At 34.9% G+C, this 15,896-nt stretch overlaps 1 protein-coding gene across 4 annotated transcripts in view; it reads left to right on the top strand.

Moving 5' to 3' along the window:
* Positions 1-14,690, top strand: part of LOC121324378 (slit homolog 2 protein) — a 166,082-nt gene extending 151,392 nt beyond the window's left edge. Inside the window, exons 28-38 of one of the 4 annotated variants that reach the window (XM_041266167.1) lie at positions 600-739; positions 2,069-2,095; positions 4,622-4,715; positions 5,427-5,564; positions 5,873-6,113; positions 6,374-6,504; positions 8,064-8,218; positions 8,842-9,130; positions 9,400-9,611; positions 12,009-12,040; positions 12,761-12,946. In XM_041266167.1, coding sequence (XP_041122101.1) covers positions 600-739; positions 2,069-2,095; positions 4,622-4,715; positions 5,427-5,564; positions 5,873-6,113; positions 6,374-6,504; positions 8,064-8,218; positions 8,842-9,130; positions 9,400-9,611; positions 12,009-12,040; positions 12,761-12,853 — 1,552 coding nt within the window. In that variant the 3' untranslated portion in view covers positions 12,854-12,946. Of the gene's footprint in view, positions 1-599; positions 740-2,068; positions 2,096-4,621; positions 4,716-5,426; positions 5,565-5,872; positions 6,114-6,373; positions 6,505-8,063; positions 8,219-8,841; positions 9,131-9,399; positions 9,612-12,008; positions 12,050-12,760 lie in introns of all 4 variants that reach the window. The other 3 variants (XM_041266156.1, XM_041266138.1, XM_041266148.1) reach the window with 3 other exon arrangements.
* Positions 14,691-15,896: the final 1,206 nt, after the last annotated feature.

Below are 15,896 nucleotides of genomic sequence, written 5' to 3'. Positions count from 1 at the left end.
TCCAATTATTACAGTCCATTTAGATAGTGAGCAAACCTTTAATTAAGTTTCGGACAGAAGTAGGATAATTAAAAAGAAAATTGAAATGTTTCCTTAAATAAGTGACAGCATACAATAGCTAGGTCTGTTTTGTTTCTGTCACACTTCAGCGTCAGGAATGTGAGCAAGGCTGTGCTTGCACAGCACTTGCACCTCAGCATGCTGTGAGCACATTAAATCTGGAATTAGTTAATCAGGTAATCGAATGGCTCCAGGTGCCCTTCATGAATAATAAAACGAAGCGCTCCATTAAAGCACCTTGTTAATCCCACTAGCGAATGGTAATCTTCTTATCAAGCATATTAAGGTGGTGCATGAAATGAGAAAGTCTTTACCCCTGCACTTCATTAAGGAATTATCAAGCCGTCATATCTACATTTTTTGTCTGAAGATTAATCAACTATATAACCTCCAGTGTAAAGTAGTTATTGCTGCAGCTAAGTGTTGCTGTTTTCATCACTTTTTTCATCATTACTCATATAGGGAAAATTAAAAACTATTTCTAAGTGTGTAATAAAAAGGATAAAACATTGCCAAAGGTGTATGCTTTATTTTTCCAGGTGCACTTGTGCGGATGGATTTGAAGGAGAGGCTTGTGAGATTAACATTGATGACTGTGAGGATAATGACTGTGAAAACAACTCTACCTGTGTGGATGGTATCAATAACTACACCTGTCACTGCCCAGCTGAATACACAGGTAAACAAATAGCTGTGTTATTTTCCTATACATAGCCAAAACATGAGTTCTTGTATATACAGTTACAAAACAAAAAAAAATGTTATTTTTAACAAAAAACAATTTGATTTTGATGAACAATTTTGGTTCAAACACACAGTACACACATACTGTAAGTATAAAAACAGTATAAAAGTATATTTTGGGATGGGTGTAGGCAAAGCATATTTGTTTCCAATTTAACTAAAACAGACTGGACTATATCAACGTGTCAGTTTAACTTGTCAGCAAATCATGACCTGAACAGAATGAACATAAAATTCTACCTGGAAACTTTTCAGATAGTGACAGCTTCCCAGATACAAGTTAATCCTTGTAACCTTGACTGTAGATGGTGACCTCTTGAAATCCAAGTTTGACAACTTCATATTCTGCATAGAAAGCCTTTAATCAGTGATTCTGAATACAGTGGTGTTATTTCTTTACCAGAAAAAAAAATGTTTTCTTAACAAAAGTGATCCCAGAGACAGGTGGAAAGAGATCTGCTGGAAGAACAGAGATTCTAAAAGCTGAAAATCACATTTTTTAAAAACACTTTCTTTTTTGTCCAGCACATGCAATACTTTAATGTTACATAATCCATTGCATTATATTAGTATAGCACTGCATGTCTGAAATGATCAGTGTTAAAAATGAACTAATCCTGGCTGCATGATTTATGTGATTTTGTAAATGAATCCAGACAGAATTGCTTGTCATTTAATGTTCGGTCATGTGGAAAGAGCAGTTCAGCGTGCAATATTTTATGAATAACTACTAGATAGCAAAACTGAGATAATGCCATTACAAGCGCAAACTAACTATTCGGCAACTCATTATCAACAAGCACAGGCTCTGTTGTGCAGAGCGTCATTTTAAATAAATGGACATGTCATAACAACACGCTGTTAGATTGTTAGTCTAGAGAAGATAAAACACTTTAGCTGTTACATTTTAATCTCAAATTTGTTTTTATTTTGCTTTGTTTTATTTAGTTATTATGAATCTTACTAGAAACACCTTAACATCATGCAAAAGGTATTGCTCCATCAGGCTTGGATAAGGATTGCAGGTCACATTTTTATTCAAATCTTTTCTGATTTCCTTAGAAACTAAAATCCTTACTGTAGTAGAGAATAACATTTTTTTTTTTAATCAGGTTGCATATGGTGGCATCTGAGCCAGCTTTCCATGTTACAGTAAAATTTTAATGTCTGCTTTGCTTTTGCTGTCTGCTTCTAGCGACTGTTTTAGTGCTCTGCTGTTTTACAATGTAAAAAGTCTTGTGTCTTCTGTCTTTGTCACTGCAAGCTGCTAACCTGAATGAGGTGGAAAAAGGTTAGTTGCAGTTACTTTATCTTTATGTGATCCTGTCGTTTTCCTCTTCTCCTGCTTAATTCCTGCAGTTAGGCAGCATGGTTTTCAGAGCCCACCACAGGCATTGTTCAGAGTACAGAAATAGAATCATGGCAACATAGTTTCCTGGATACACTGGGGTGCAGGAATGTAAGCAATAAAGTTCTAACATAAATCCACCATATTAATTAACTTTTTTTTTCCCTCCAAACTGCACATTATTCAACAGTATATTTGGAAGGGAACACAGTGTGTTATTATTATTATTATTATTATTATTATTATTATTATTATTATTATTATTATTATTATTATTATTAATGTATTTAATTATTTATTTTCAATATTTGTATTCTTGAAAAATCTTTCAACACAGGATTTTCCGACTTATTTTACCAAACATATAGTTGAGAAGCCAATTGAACCAACTCAGTTTTGAAAACCAGACCCAAGTTTTAAAGATTTTACTGAGAGTTCTAAAATGCAGCAAAGAAAATCTTATTTTTATGTAGCAAGAAGGCATTCACCCAATGTTTATGGTATAAAACAATTCAGCTTCTAATTGAAAATCACAAGGGTTGATATTTTCTGTGGCAACTCGCACTGTAATAAATGAGTCTGTTAATGCACAACGCAAACATTTCTACTTATTTTTCTGCAAGGTGCAGATTCAGTCACAGAGGTGTTTTTAGTTGTTTCCTAGCATGAGTAAACATAAATAGCAATGTGCACCTTTTTTTATTTGTTTGCATTCTTCTATCTCCATGAAAGGTGATGTATCCTCATTATGAAGCTGTAACTAAAAGAGCCAGGAGAAAGGACACAGAAAGGACACAGTTCAAAGCAATTTATTAGAAAAAAAGAATGGGGAAGAAATAAGATGAATATGCTAATTAACACAAGGCCAGGGGATATGTATTTTATATTTGTTAGGGTTAGGGTGTGTTTGTATTTGAAAATGTATAAGGTCTATATTTTGGAGATCAGCAGAATAGCGTGACTAAATGTACTGTAAAAGTGATTCTGGTAACTAAAGACTTGCTTAAAGGGTACATCAGCACTACATGAAAAATAAAACATAAACTATCCCACCTTGATGTTCCAAATGTATTTGGTCATTGTATAATAATCTGTATTCACCCAAATATCTGTATAGTGCCACACTGCTGTGTCCAAAATTACTGTTTTGAGCATCTCTTGTGAGCCAAAAACATGACTTCCACATGTACGCTCACATTTGGTCTGAAATATACCGTTGCATGCCCAATGAAAAGTTATATTACCTCTGTGTGGAAACACACTAGTATGTGTGACAAACATGGTCCGTCTAATTTTCCATAAGGAAGGTACCTGCTTTCGTTTTGTGTAGTAGACATCTTTTACACTGTACATGTTTCCTTCGCATGTTGTATTTTTAAGTGTTATTGTGATTAACACGGAAGTCAAGTTTTTTGGCTCAGATAAGATACTCCTGAAAAATGATTTTGGACATTGGCAATGCGGCATTTTGCAGATATTTGGGCGAATACAGATTATTATACAATGACCAAATACATTCAGAACAGCAAGGTTGGATAGTTTATGTTTAATTTTTCATGCAGTGCTGATGTACCCTTTAAATACAAATAAAGAGCGTTGGGATCTAAATGTGATAACCTCCACGTAATCTTAGATGTAATGAATTGTATTGTTTCATATTAGTAAAGAATGACTGATTATATCTATGTTCTAATTAAATGAATTTGAATTTGTTATCCTCTACTTAGAACCATTGGTTTGATGAAATCAATAAAGGTGTAAGATACAGTTTAACCCAAAATAATATAGGTTACCACAGACCCTGCTAATTCATCAGTGGCAGAATATTGGTTGTCTACATGACTGTGCAAGATCTGTGGTTTTTTTCCCAGTCTGCCCATGGCTAAGCGATAAGCCATTCATCACAGTTAAAGGGACAAGAGATTGTGACTGGTATTAAAGATTCATAATGTAGTGCCGTGTATGTAATTTCACAAACTATTTTATTGATGTCTGGTGTCCTGAGACATGCATCTGGCATCTTTCACAAACAAACTCTGGGAAGAGAATTGTGTGAGTTCTTAGCCTTGGAAGGCAATGTCATTTTAAACCCCTGAGGGCATTGCATTACTATTTAAAAAGCAAAGGCGCTCTGTGCAATGTAACGTGCTTGAAGGAGTTCACAAAAAAACTCGGCACCAATACCAATGGCAGTCAGTTCAAAAACAAATGTTGAAAATGCATTCTGTGATTTCATCAAAGGCTTCAGGACACAGTCTAACTGGCTCTGCAAAGACCTGTGCATTACAATTGACAAAGCTGGATGGTTATGTTTTCTGTGTTTTTTTCTTTTCTTTTTTTTTTCTTTTTATGATATTGGAATGTTCAAAATATGCGCACATTACTTTCCTGCATGCAGTAGGTCCACTGCAGGGTTCAAATGGTATTTTGTCCCACTATAAAAGTTTGTGCCGAAAATTTGTTTTCCAGGCGAGCTGTGTGAGGAAAAGTTGGATTTCTGTGCCCCAGAACTTAACCCCTGTAAGCATAACTCCAAGTGCATCGTGACACCCAAGGGATATAAGTGAGTGTAAAAAGGTTCACTGACCGCCTAATGATGAAGTGTGTTTTTCTGTTATTTTAAGGACTTGAGGAAGCAAAAAGCATCATACAAACTATTTGGGTAATATTCCCTTTTGAGAAAGGCAGGTTATTTCCTTTCGCTCTTTTGCTACACCGGCAGTGTTTGAAATAAGCAGATGCTGACGATTTTTTAAACAGTGGTTTACTCAGTACTTTTGTAGGGTACAAATCAGCCCCACAAATGTAACTTTTGAGCAACTTTTAACAGCTCTATGCTGTTGTTTTGTGGTCTCTCCTTGTTGAACCACTTCAAATAGGGATATTTCCTGCTGGTGGTATTACAGTAGTTTCAGAAATAAAGCGTTTTTAAAGACTGTTTTCAGCAAAGGTCCTAACAGTGTTTGTGAGTAATTCAGCAAGTGGACTAGCAGATTCTAAAAGATTTACACTGTAAAAACAGCCGCTGTTAATTAAAAAGGAATGTATTCTAACTACTCATCCTAGGGTTGGAGGTGTATTTTAAGCTGCTCTGCACAAGTTACTTTTAATTAAATAATAATGTAGTCATTATTGAATTAGCATGCATGGTGGGTGAAGTGCTGAAAGATTATGACAGTATATAAATCCTTTGGAGAGACTCTTTTGTTGTGGATGCTACAAACTGCATAGGTGTTTGGGCTTCCTTACTGATAACAGTTTTTTTCTATTACAGATGTGAGTGCACACCTGGATATGTTGGTGAGCAGTGTGACATTGATTATGATGACTGCCATGAAAATAAGTGTAAAAATGGAGCCCAGTGCATCGACGCAATAAATGGATATACCTGTGTATGTACGGAGGCTTACAGGTGGGTTTTATTTATTGAGATATCTTTGCATGAACTTGCCTTTTAGACATGCATGACAGTGCCAAGGATTTTACAGTTTGGTACGTAATAGTTTATCCTATTAAATCAAAAAGGATTTATTATCAGTATTATCAGATTTTTTTTATTTATTTCATTTGCATTTTTGGACTGACTAGAGTTTGGCATCTCTCTTAGATTATTGGAATAACCATTTCCCTTTATACTTTTAATGCAACAAAAAAATATTCTAAAGATTATTATTATAAAGATTGTTATTATTGTCAAATCTTTACTTTTCCTACAAACAGTGGCTTGTTCTGTGAATTTTCACCGCCAATGGTTTTGCCTCGTACAAGCCCTTGTGATAATTTTGAGTGCCAGAATGCGGCAGAGTGCATTGTGAGAGGTACTGAACCAGTCTGCCAGTGCCTTCCAGGATACCAGGGAAAGAAGTGTGTAGAACTGGTCAGTGTGAACTTTGTGAACAGAGAGTCCTACTTGCAGATCCCTTCACCTAAGATCCACCCCAAGGCAAATATCACTCTACAGGTAAAGAACAGAATTCCCTGCTTCACAGATTTTCTTCCCACTAGGAACTGAAGGATGATCATTACCTTAGTGTCATGCCCATTTGCACATTTTGATCTGTCTGTAAATAATTTGGTGACTGGTTAAAGATGTAACTGAAATTAGATGGTATTGTTATTTTGCAAACTACTGTCGTTTTTAAAGTTGAAAATAAATATCAGCAATGTTTTATATGTCCCACTTTAAAAAAAAAAAAACAACTTTTATCTTTTCTGCATTAGATTGCTACTGATGAAGACAATGGTATTTTGCTGTATAAAGGTGACAAAGATCATATTGCTGTGGAACTGTACCGAGGACGTGTGCGTGTCAGCTACGATACAGGCTCTTATCCATCCTCGGCTATTTACAGGTCATGAATCTTCCATTGTTTATATGGTTATATAGACAGTTTTCCTTGCTAATCACTTTACTAAGTTTATTTTCAACCCAAGTATTCTCTAGTTTGCCCCTCATTGGGAGCCAGCAGTTCCAAAAGCTAGTCAAATTAAAACCTTATTGGAATACTGTACAAATGGAAATAAAACGTGCGCAATATTCAACATTGACACTGAAAAGAGAACATGCTGTATCACTTACCAAAAGCCTCAAGCATTATATAAATGCAATGTAAAAAAACAAACAAAAACAAAACAAAAAAAAACTGTAGTAATACCTGATCCATGATAGTCTCTTTTAGAAGATTATCCATCAGCCATGCTAAACACAAAGCTTGTTATAAAATATTTCAGGATTTGATTTTTTTTAAGCTTCTTTTAATTAGTTTTAAATCAGATTATAGGCATATATTAAATACAAAGCACTGATCCACTGAAGCTCTGTGTCTGGATAACAAGGCAGATTTAGAATTCCTGGCATTATGTGACATTATTGTAGGTTGTCTTTTTTTGAACAATAGCTGTCTGCTTATAGCTCATTTACTGTAGTTCAAAAAAGAATAAAACCTTAGTTTTCTCCAAGTCTGTCTGTCATAATTAATGGCACAGTTTTAATTATCTGTCTTTTTCCCTAACTAGGCAATCCCATCCAAAAAACCTTACCATGTCAGCTTTATGAAGTATATTTACTTTCCATTAACTATATGCTAAATAATGCAGTCAGTATCTCTAGTCTTCTCTACTTTTTATACTACAACAAAAACACCTTTTAGATTGCCCTCTGTCTAGGTGATGGAACATTTGAGGACAATTTTCAAGTTATTGATGAGCTAATAACAAAGTAAAGTTATCAGGTAGCTTCACTGGTAGGCTATACTATGCAGCATTTAAACCAAAGTATGCCCACACATACTTTCTTGTGAAGAAACAGTCCCATTATTTAGCAGTGTTTTACAGATTCATAGCAGGACAGCAGTCTTCCTGAGAGAATACAGTTGGGCATGTGTTCATTTTTTTCAATCTTTTTTGAGATATCAATAGTCACATGTATGTGTTTTCAAGGGTAACAGCTATATACCTTGATTTCTTCATATTGTCTTTGCTGTTTTCTGACAAATAGTTATTTGTTCTTCATTTCGAAAAAAATCAACCTTTTAGTCAAACAATACTGCTATTTTGTACTTGAGTGCCTTTTTATGTATTTCATGCCTATAAAACATTTGTTAATGATCCGAGTTGAAAATACAACTTTTAAATTTTAACTTATTTTGTATCATTTGCTGACAACAGATTGACATTTTTGTTTGAACTTTATCCCTCTGCTTATTACTTTTCATTAAAAACAACTTGACTACCACATAAATCGAGGTAATTTTCCATGTGTAGAAATGTATGTGATAGAAAACAAGGTCTGACCTTTTAACAGAACTGTAAAACAGCGATAACAGGGTGGAAACCACTAGCAACACTGAGATTGCACAACTACACCCTGAAAACAAAGTCTTATTTTTTTCTTTATTTTTCACCTTTTTAGCGTGGAAACAATAAATGATGGGAACTTCCATGTTGTGGAGCTGGTGGCCACTGACAAAATGCTTTCCCTCTCTGTTGACGGTGGAAACCACAAGAGTATCACAAACCTGGCTAAGCAGTCAACGCTGAGCATCGACTCGCCGCTCTACATAGGAGGTAAGACTCGCTCAGAAACTCCCACCCAGGTAGTGTTGTTATTCTGTTAAAGCAAATTCTAGGATTACATTAATTGGCGACAGCACCCACCGTAACCTCATACTGTTGCTGGCAGGAGACAGGAGTTTTTGAGACTCCACTCCTTGGTATGTAGAATGTGCTATGCTGCAAAGACAATGGGCTTTGGCAAGATCACTAGACACAAAAGAAACTTTGCAATGAAAACATTAAGAAAAAAAAAAAGAATTAGTTCATCAACAATTTGCAGTCTAAATATATTAGTCCTTCTTGCTGTCATAGTGTTCATTTGTAATGTCATTATTTAATTTACTCCTGATGAGAGACCTGATAACTGAAAACGAATTTCATTCTGCTCAGTGTGAAAATTCAGTCTAGGTAATGATATATTGATTATACACTGTGTTGGGTTGATTTCTTTCATTAGTTTATTTGTCAATAAATGGGAAGGAAAATAAAAGCACTTGGATCAATTTTCTCAACAGATTTAGAATAAGAAAATGTGCTCTATTTAAGTGTTACCAAGTTAGAGTTTTAATATGCTTTTCAGCACAGACATCTTCTGAAGACTCTTTGAGTAATAATATTTTCTTTTCCTAATCTAGGCATGCCTGTCACAACCAACGTGGCAGCACTGCGTCAGGGTCCTGGGCAGAATGGTACAAGTTTCCGTGGGTGCATTCGCAACTTGTACATTAACAACGAGCTGCAGGATTTCAACAGAGCCCCATTGCAAGAGGGAATCCTGCCAGGCTGTGAGCCGTGCCAGAAGCAGGTGTGTATACACGGAACCTGCCATGCGACAGGACAGTCCAGCTTTACCTGCGACTGTGAAGGAGGGTGGACTGGACAACTCTGTGATCAACAAACCAATGACCCTTGTGTGGGAAATAAGTAAGTTTGACTGTTTTGAAGGTTTTGTCTTTGTTTTTGTCACACAGTGACATAACTAGTCTTTTATAAAGTGCTTTGTACAATAATCACTGATTCTTAATAATGCAAGAGTAATCTGGTATGGAGACTTTGCAGAATAATGTAAGACCCATGTTGCTGTTCAAAAAATGATAAAATCTAAGATTTAGGAACAGACCAAATTCAGTAAATTTTTAAAATCTACTAATTGTTTTGCTGATTTTATCTATATATCTTGTTTCTTTCTCTAGATGTGTTCACGGCACATGCATACCCATCAATGCATTCTCATACAGCTGTAAGTGTCAGCAGGGATATGGGGGTGTTCTGTGTGATGAACAGGAGGGGCTCTTTAACCCCTGCCAGTCCATAAAGTGCAAACATGGAAAATGCAGGTTATCAGGCCTGGGCAAGCCATACTGTGAGTGTAACAGTGGATACACAGGAGACGGCTGTGACAGAGGTAAGAACAAGAACTTTGTGTCTGCACTTTTTATATCAGTTGCGGGATAATATTTCTTACTATATTTTCTTTTGAACTTTCATTCGGAGACAGTGGAATTTGACTGAGCCAGGTCAAATGACTCAAAGTCTTAATAGGTTAATTACATATTTTACTAAATAGGTTGACCTTAAAATGTTCTGCAACTTGTATTTAATGACCTAAAAGCAGCATAACTCAGTGCATGTATTCCGATATCAATAATATTGAAGTCTTCTAAAAGACAGAAATATCAAACACACTGATATTTACATATGAAGAGCAATAACTTACTTTAACTTAGTGGTGTTTCACACATTATCCATGGAGAAAAACAAGGTCTTGTTATATTGTTTTACTATTCCATCTTCAGCCACCTCAAGACCGAAATATTTCAATACTTCACTTTGCACAGACTTAAAGCAAACCAGAAGTAATTGAATCTTCAGTTGTTCTGCGTGTACATGCTGACTCACTAAACCTCTGAAAGTATTAAGCACAGTGTCCTGCCGAATTTTGTATGATCATTTATAATACCGAAAGCTCACATTTTAAAAATACATTAATAATAGTGTAATTCAGTATGGAGAATCTACAATGTGGGTTATTTCAATTGCAATTGATCAGACGAATTAATGATGATAATGAATTTGGCCAGAGACCTTGTCCGTGAGCGCTGACACCTATCCGCAATGTTGGCCGACTAGCGAAAACACGATGAAAACACGGGGCCAGCTCCCCCCAATAGACAAAGCCGTCAAGCCATGACTGGAAAAATGAAAATGATAAATGGTTAATGCAACAACTGCAATGGCGCAATGCCACCTACCCCAAAAAATGAAAAGTAGCTGACACATGGGCCCGCCCCAGCACATGAAATACAGTGAGGGAGAATCCAGCCTGCCACGCACCCTGCAGAAACTAAATACGAACCGCTTGGCACTCAGGTAAGGAGAAAACCCTACTCACTGATAGGATGAAACCTAAGGGAATCCATGGCTGAGGGAAGCCCTTCCTCCAGGCTCTAAAGACGTCCGTCTCCCTGTGTGGCCTAACTGCGAGGCCAAACAAAATAGAAGCAACATTAATGCGAGCCACGCTGAATTTTTATGATGTGTTGATTAGTGGTCAGATTTTCCTTCCAGAAATAGAACTGAGTTTTCCAGTAATGAACCGCTGAAGCATGTGCATATGTCAAAATAATGCGAAATGAATGGTGGTGCTTATGTTTATGCAAATAACATAGCTACTTCTGTGATTATGGAGTTATTACGTTTAAATTGATTTATTTAAATTGTACCTATCTTTTTAAAAACGTGTAATTCGTTTCAGCATTGCTCTATTAAACTGTTTCAGTTAGGATATGCTGTTTGTGTGTCATTGTAATTACATTAGTGGATAGTTTATAAAAAAACTCTCAAAACAAATCCAATAATTTTTTTCTGCTACATGATTGTAGTGTCAAATAAAGACAAGCTGGGTGTAAAGTTCAGAGTTCCAGTTCTGTTTTTATTATTGTTTGTTGCATTACCATAAGTATCATGTCTATACAATAATAAGCACTTTTGTTTTACTTATCACAAAACTATTTAAGCACTAATGTGTTATAATCAATTGGATTTACCATGAATTTATCTCTTGGAATATTTTTCAGCCAAGTTTTTTCTTGTCTCTTTATGCACGGGAAATGAATGAAAACTTATTGAAATTACTCAGAAATTAAACAAACAAGTAAAAAAAAAACTATTTTATAACCTGTTCACTACAACAAAGGAATAGATGTAAACAACAGGATTTCAAATAAACCGCCCTTTCACCAGAAACTGAGATACGGCTATTCTGAAATGTGACGCCACATGGTGCAAGTAGTGTATACAATGGTTAATAATACTTTAGTATGTGGTGTTTGTCTACGAGACTGACCATGATTGGTACTCTATGTATATGGTTTGTTGTATATTAATATAAAATAAACTTGATTATACAGCGTTTCAATTTTTAGCAGTATTAGCAATTAAAGAATGTCTCTTCGAGCGTATGTGATTAATTTTCCTTTAATCCCATGATATCGCGATATGAAAATTATTATCGAACAGTATCGTGCCAAAATATCAATATTGGTACCCTCCCTGCATTTAATAAATGGTTAGGCAAATTGTACATGTACTATATTGTGTACTTCACTGTATTTTCTATTTTTGGTAGCTAGTAGAACAACATTTTGATTTTGACTTTTTCTGTTTTTATTTGGTTATACTCTCTATTACTGTTTTTTCCATTGTGTCTTTTCTGACTTGTTCTGTATCTCCTCCGACTGTGAATCAAATCCAATGATTCTACCTCTGTTTTTATCACAAACTCTACTTCTTGACCTCTCAGCCTCGACTGACCATTCCCAGCACCCCACCCAGGTGAGACAGGTGAGAGCGAATGAAAAATGATAAAGGATCTTCTCTCTCTCTTATCCTTTTCTTCCTCATTCAACTTTCATTCTTGTTTTTTTAAAGAACATTACTTTTATTTTTTGTGTTGAGAAACAAAATGTTCTCATCCTCTTTTTCCAACTTGTATCTTTGTGTGTCACTGTTGTGTTGTGGCATGCCATATGTGGTATCCCCCCATAAACATTTCTGAGATGTAGGCTTCTAAAGGTGCATTGCACCCACGTTTTTCAGGTGGATCGTTGACAAACTTACCGATAACAAACATTGCCAGGCATGTGTCTGCGTCAGCATTATCTCAGTTGTTATTACTTTTATATTTGTGCTCTTCGGATATAATAATTTCACTTGGAGTCAATTTGCTGTTGCTGTATAAAAATGGTAGTATCTGACTCATAATGTGTCTTAGATTTCCCTCTATTGTACTAATGTTTGAATATTACACCGTATATTTATTTGTATCCATGATTGCATGCCCCAGTGTACCATGGTGTGGTAAAAAAAGTCTTTATTATGTCAGCACTAAAAAACACTATAAGAAGCATGTTACCACTTGTCACCAGACTTTGCTAGAAGTACTGAACTCTGAGGTGACAATACTGCCATCCGCAGTGTCGTTGTAAATTACTGTTTTGGTCTTCCAATATCTTTTTTCTTTTTTGTTTTTGTTTTGTTTTTAATCTTTTTCAGAAATCTTTTGTCGAGGGGAACGAGTCAGAGATAACTATCAGAAGCAACAAGGCTATGCCGCGTGCCAGACAACCAAAAAGGTCTCTCGGCTAGAATGCCGAGGTGGGTGCTCCAATGAACAGTGCTGTGGACCACTGAGGAGCAAACGACGGAAATATACTTTCGAATGCACTGACGGCTCTTCATTTGTGGAGGAAGTTGAAAAAATCGTGAAGTGTGGCTGTACAAAATGTCCTTCATAAATTCTTCTCTTTTTGTCCCTGTTTTTTTTTTTTTTTTAAATGAAATTAAAAAAAAAAGAAAATAGTACCTTTTTGACAGAGCTGGACTAATTGATGCTTTCATAGATGAAATGTTGAATTATATTATAAAATACAGAACAGACTTATTTTTATTACCAAGAGAGGGAAAAAAACGGAGTTGACTTTCTTCATTTACAGCCAGGATCTAGGACTTTTTTTTTTTCAAAGAGGAATTGACTGTAAATGTCTTTCGGAGCTGTAGAAATGAAGATAACGATTGGCATGCCTTTTTTTATTTTATTTTTTACTTTACTCACTGTTACTGTATAAGGATAGACAGAAACATATGGGAATCTATACACAGAATAAAATATAAAATGAAAAACAAACAAACACAGTGATACTAAAGCACTGATATCGATAACACAAGCCCAGTCTTTGCCGTGTCATATCAATATGATGAAGAAAATATTATATGGTAATGAAAGCTTCCACGTGTGGATAAGCGACGGACTTGGTGAAACACAAAGGAAGACAGTGCCTGAGAAATGTTGTGTTGAAATACAAGTCATGCTCGTTTTAAATTCTGATCTACAGAAGGGTATAAACAGCAGTCTAATGGGAAGTTTCATGTACATGTGCATTACATCCACCTCAAGTTTTACTTGCTCATGTCAAGGGTACAATAGCAGAAACAAAGTTAAGTATTTAGCAAGCCTTGTTTTCAGTATTCACTATTTTGTAATGTAAATGTTAATGTGAGGTGGGGCGGGATATAAGACATATAGAATATAGATGTATGAATTAGTAATTTGAATATAAAATGTTTTTTTTTTTTTTTTTTTTTTTTTTTTTTAATTTCTTTTCAAACTGTCTGCACATTATTCAAAATATCACTGACAAGTATTTATTGTATATAAAAAAATAAAAAAAAAAAATTACCTAACAGGTAGATATTCTCCTATACTACAGTTTGAGTCCTTTAATATATATTAATTTATATTTGTCCTGATATTTTTGTATTTTTTAAAAAGCCTGAAAACAAATCAGAATGTGTTGGGGATGGATAAAATAACATAGCATGTCCTATTGGGGTAAAATGATTTTTTTTTGTTTTGTTTGTTTAGTTTTGTAATGTTTTCTCCTGCTCTATATTTAACCACTGATGTTGTTGTATGTTACCAAACCCAAGGTAAAAATGTGTGTGTTGAGTGCAACAACACATTGTATATTTTTGTCAGATCTCCTGAGAATTTGTAATGTACCAGAAACACAGGTCTTTATAATAGATTATAATTGTATAGAGGTAACTTTTCCCTACATATTTTACAGAGTGGTGTTTAGGACATAGACCTCTTTTTACAAATATCTTTAGCCTTTTACCTTTTTAACAAATTATGCGAAGAAAAACTGTGACTTTTTTCTAAATAAAATTACTTTGTTATCCCTATGTTTCCCATGTTAACATGTTGCTGCTAAATTTGTAATGTAGAGTTGGATAATAGTATGTAGTGGAAGGTGCTCTTCCTACACTAAAAAAGAGCACACTGTGTAACAAAGATTTGTTTCCTTGACTTTTTATGAAAAAAAAGTTAGATGTTTATGTTTAATGCAGTGTGCTTTGTCTTACCTGGACTAAAATCAGTACTGCTACTGATGTTTGTAAATTAAACAGGATATTTACTTCAGTTATGTTTATCTATTGTGTCCTTGTTTTAAAAAGTTAAAAGCTTTAAACGATACATGTCAGCATTGAGTTTTCAATATAAGGGAGCTTTTGTAAACTGAAATCTTAGTGGCCTGAATTGAATTGAATATCTACATAAGACAAAGGCAGACAACTAGTCCTCTTTATTACTTGGTAGAATGTTAGACTGATACGATGCTTTTAAAAAGGAAACAAATAAAACAGAAAAATAACCATGACATGCTTCACAATCCAATTCTCTCTTGGTCCCTGTGGTTCTTATTGTACTGTAGTTGTAGGGGACTGATTTGGCAACAGCAAATACTTTGCAAACAGGTCCACTGTAGTTGATTTTCCAGAACAGCAAAGCATAGTTGGCGTTGTTACTTTCATCACACAACAAATCTAAAGACTGTATATTAATTAAATAAGTCCATCATATATATTTTTTAAAAGCCAGAATACACAACAACATGCTATTGCAATGTTATTCATCATACTACACGTATGTGGCAGATCAGTAATACCACTGTCAGTAACATTTCATTGTCAACTCTACTTCTATTTTAATATAACACACTATTGCAGTATATAATCACATGGTATCTATCAATCTGAATTTCTAAAGCAATGTTGATGCTGAAATTATAATAGAATCACATTTCACTATTTGGGTGACTTTTAGACTTTCCTGCAGAATACTTTGCAATTTGTGAGTCTGGGACTATGTCTACTACAGATGTGCTGAACTAGTCACAACATGTAAAGGTCCCTGCATATGTAACTTGCTTGATCTCTGTTTTTCCTTTGGCAACAAAAATGTTATTGATACTCTGGTTTTCACTGGCTTTTTGGTGTGTTTCTGATCTCTCATGCTTACCACAAGCATCATTCTTGCTCCTATGTCCCACCGTTAAAGTAAATCAGTCCTGCATAGTTTACAGAAAGTATGCCCTTTTCCAACGTTGCTTAGGATTATGTGAGAATATGGTGTTGTCCAAGAAGCTTGAAATTTGCATATATATATATATATATATATATATATATATATATATATATATATATATATATTATATATATATATTTTTTTTTTTTTTTTTTTTTGACCCTCCGTTTCGAGTCCTATTTTTTATTTATGCATTTGTTTGACAGGGACAAAGTACAGTTTTTAACATTTATGACATGTCATAAGATTTAGCTTTAAGCT

The sequence above is a fragment of the Polyodon spathula genome, chromosome 1, assembly GCF_017654505.1.
Source record: "Polyodon spathula isolate WHYD16114869_AA chromosome 1, ASM1765450v1, whole genome shotgun sequence".
Classification (NCBI taxonomy): Eukaryota; Metazoa; Chordata; class Actinopteri; order Acipenseriformes; family Polyodontidae; genus Polyodon; species Polyodon spathula.
The sequence above is the reverse complement of the archived record's forward strand: the minus strand, read 5'-3'. Positions and strand labels throughout refer to the sequence as shown.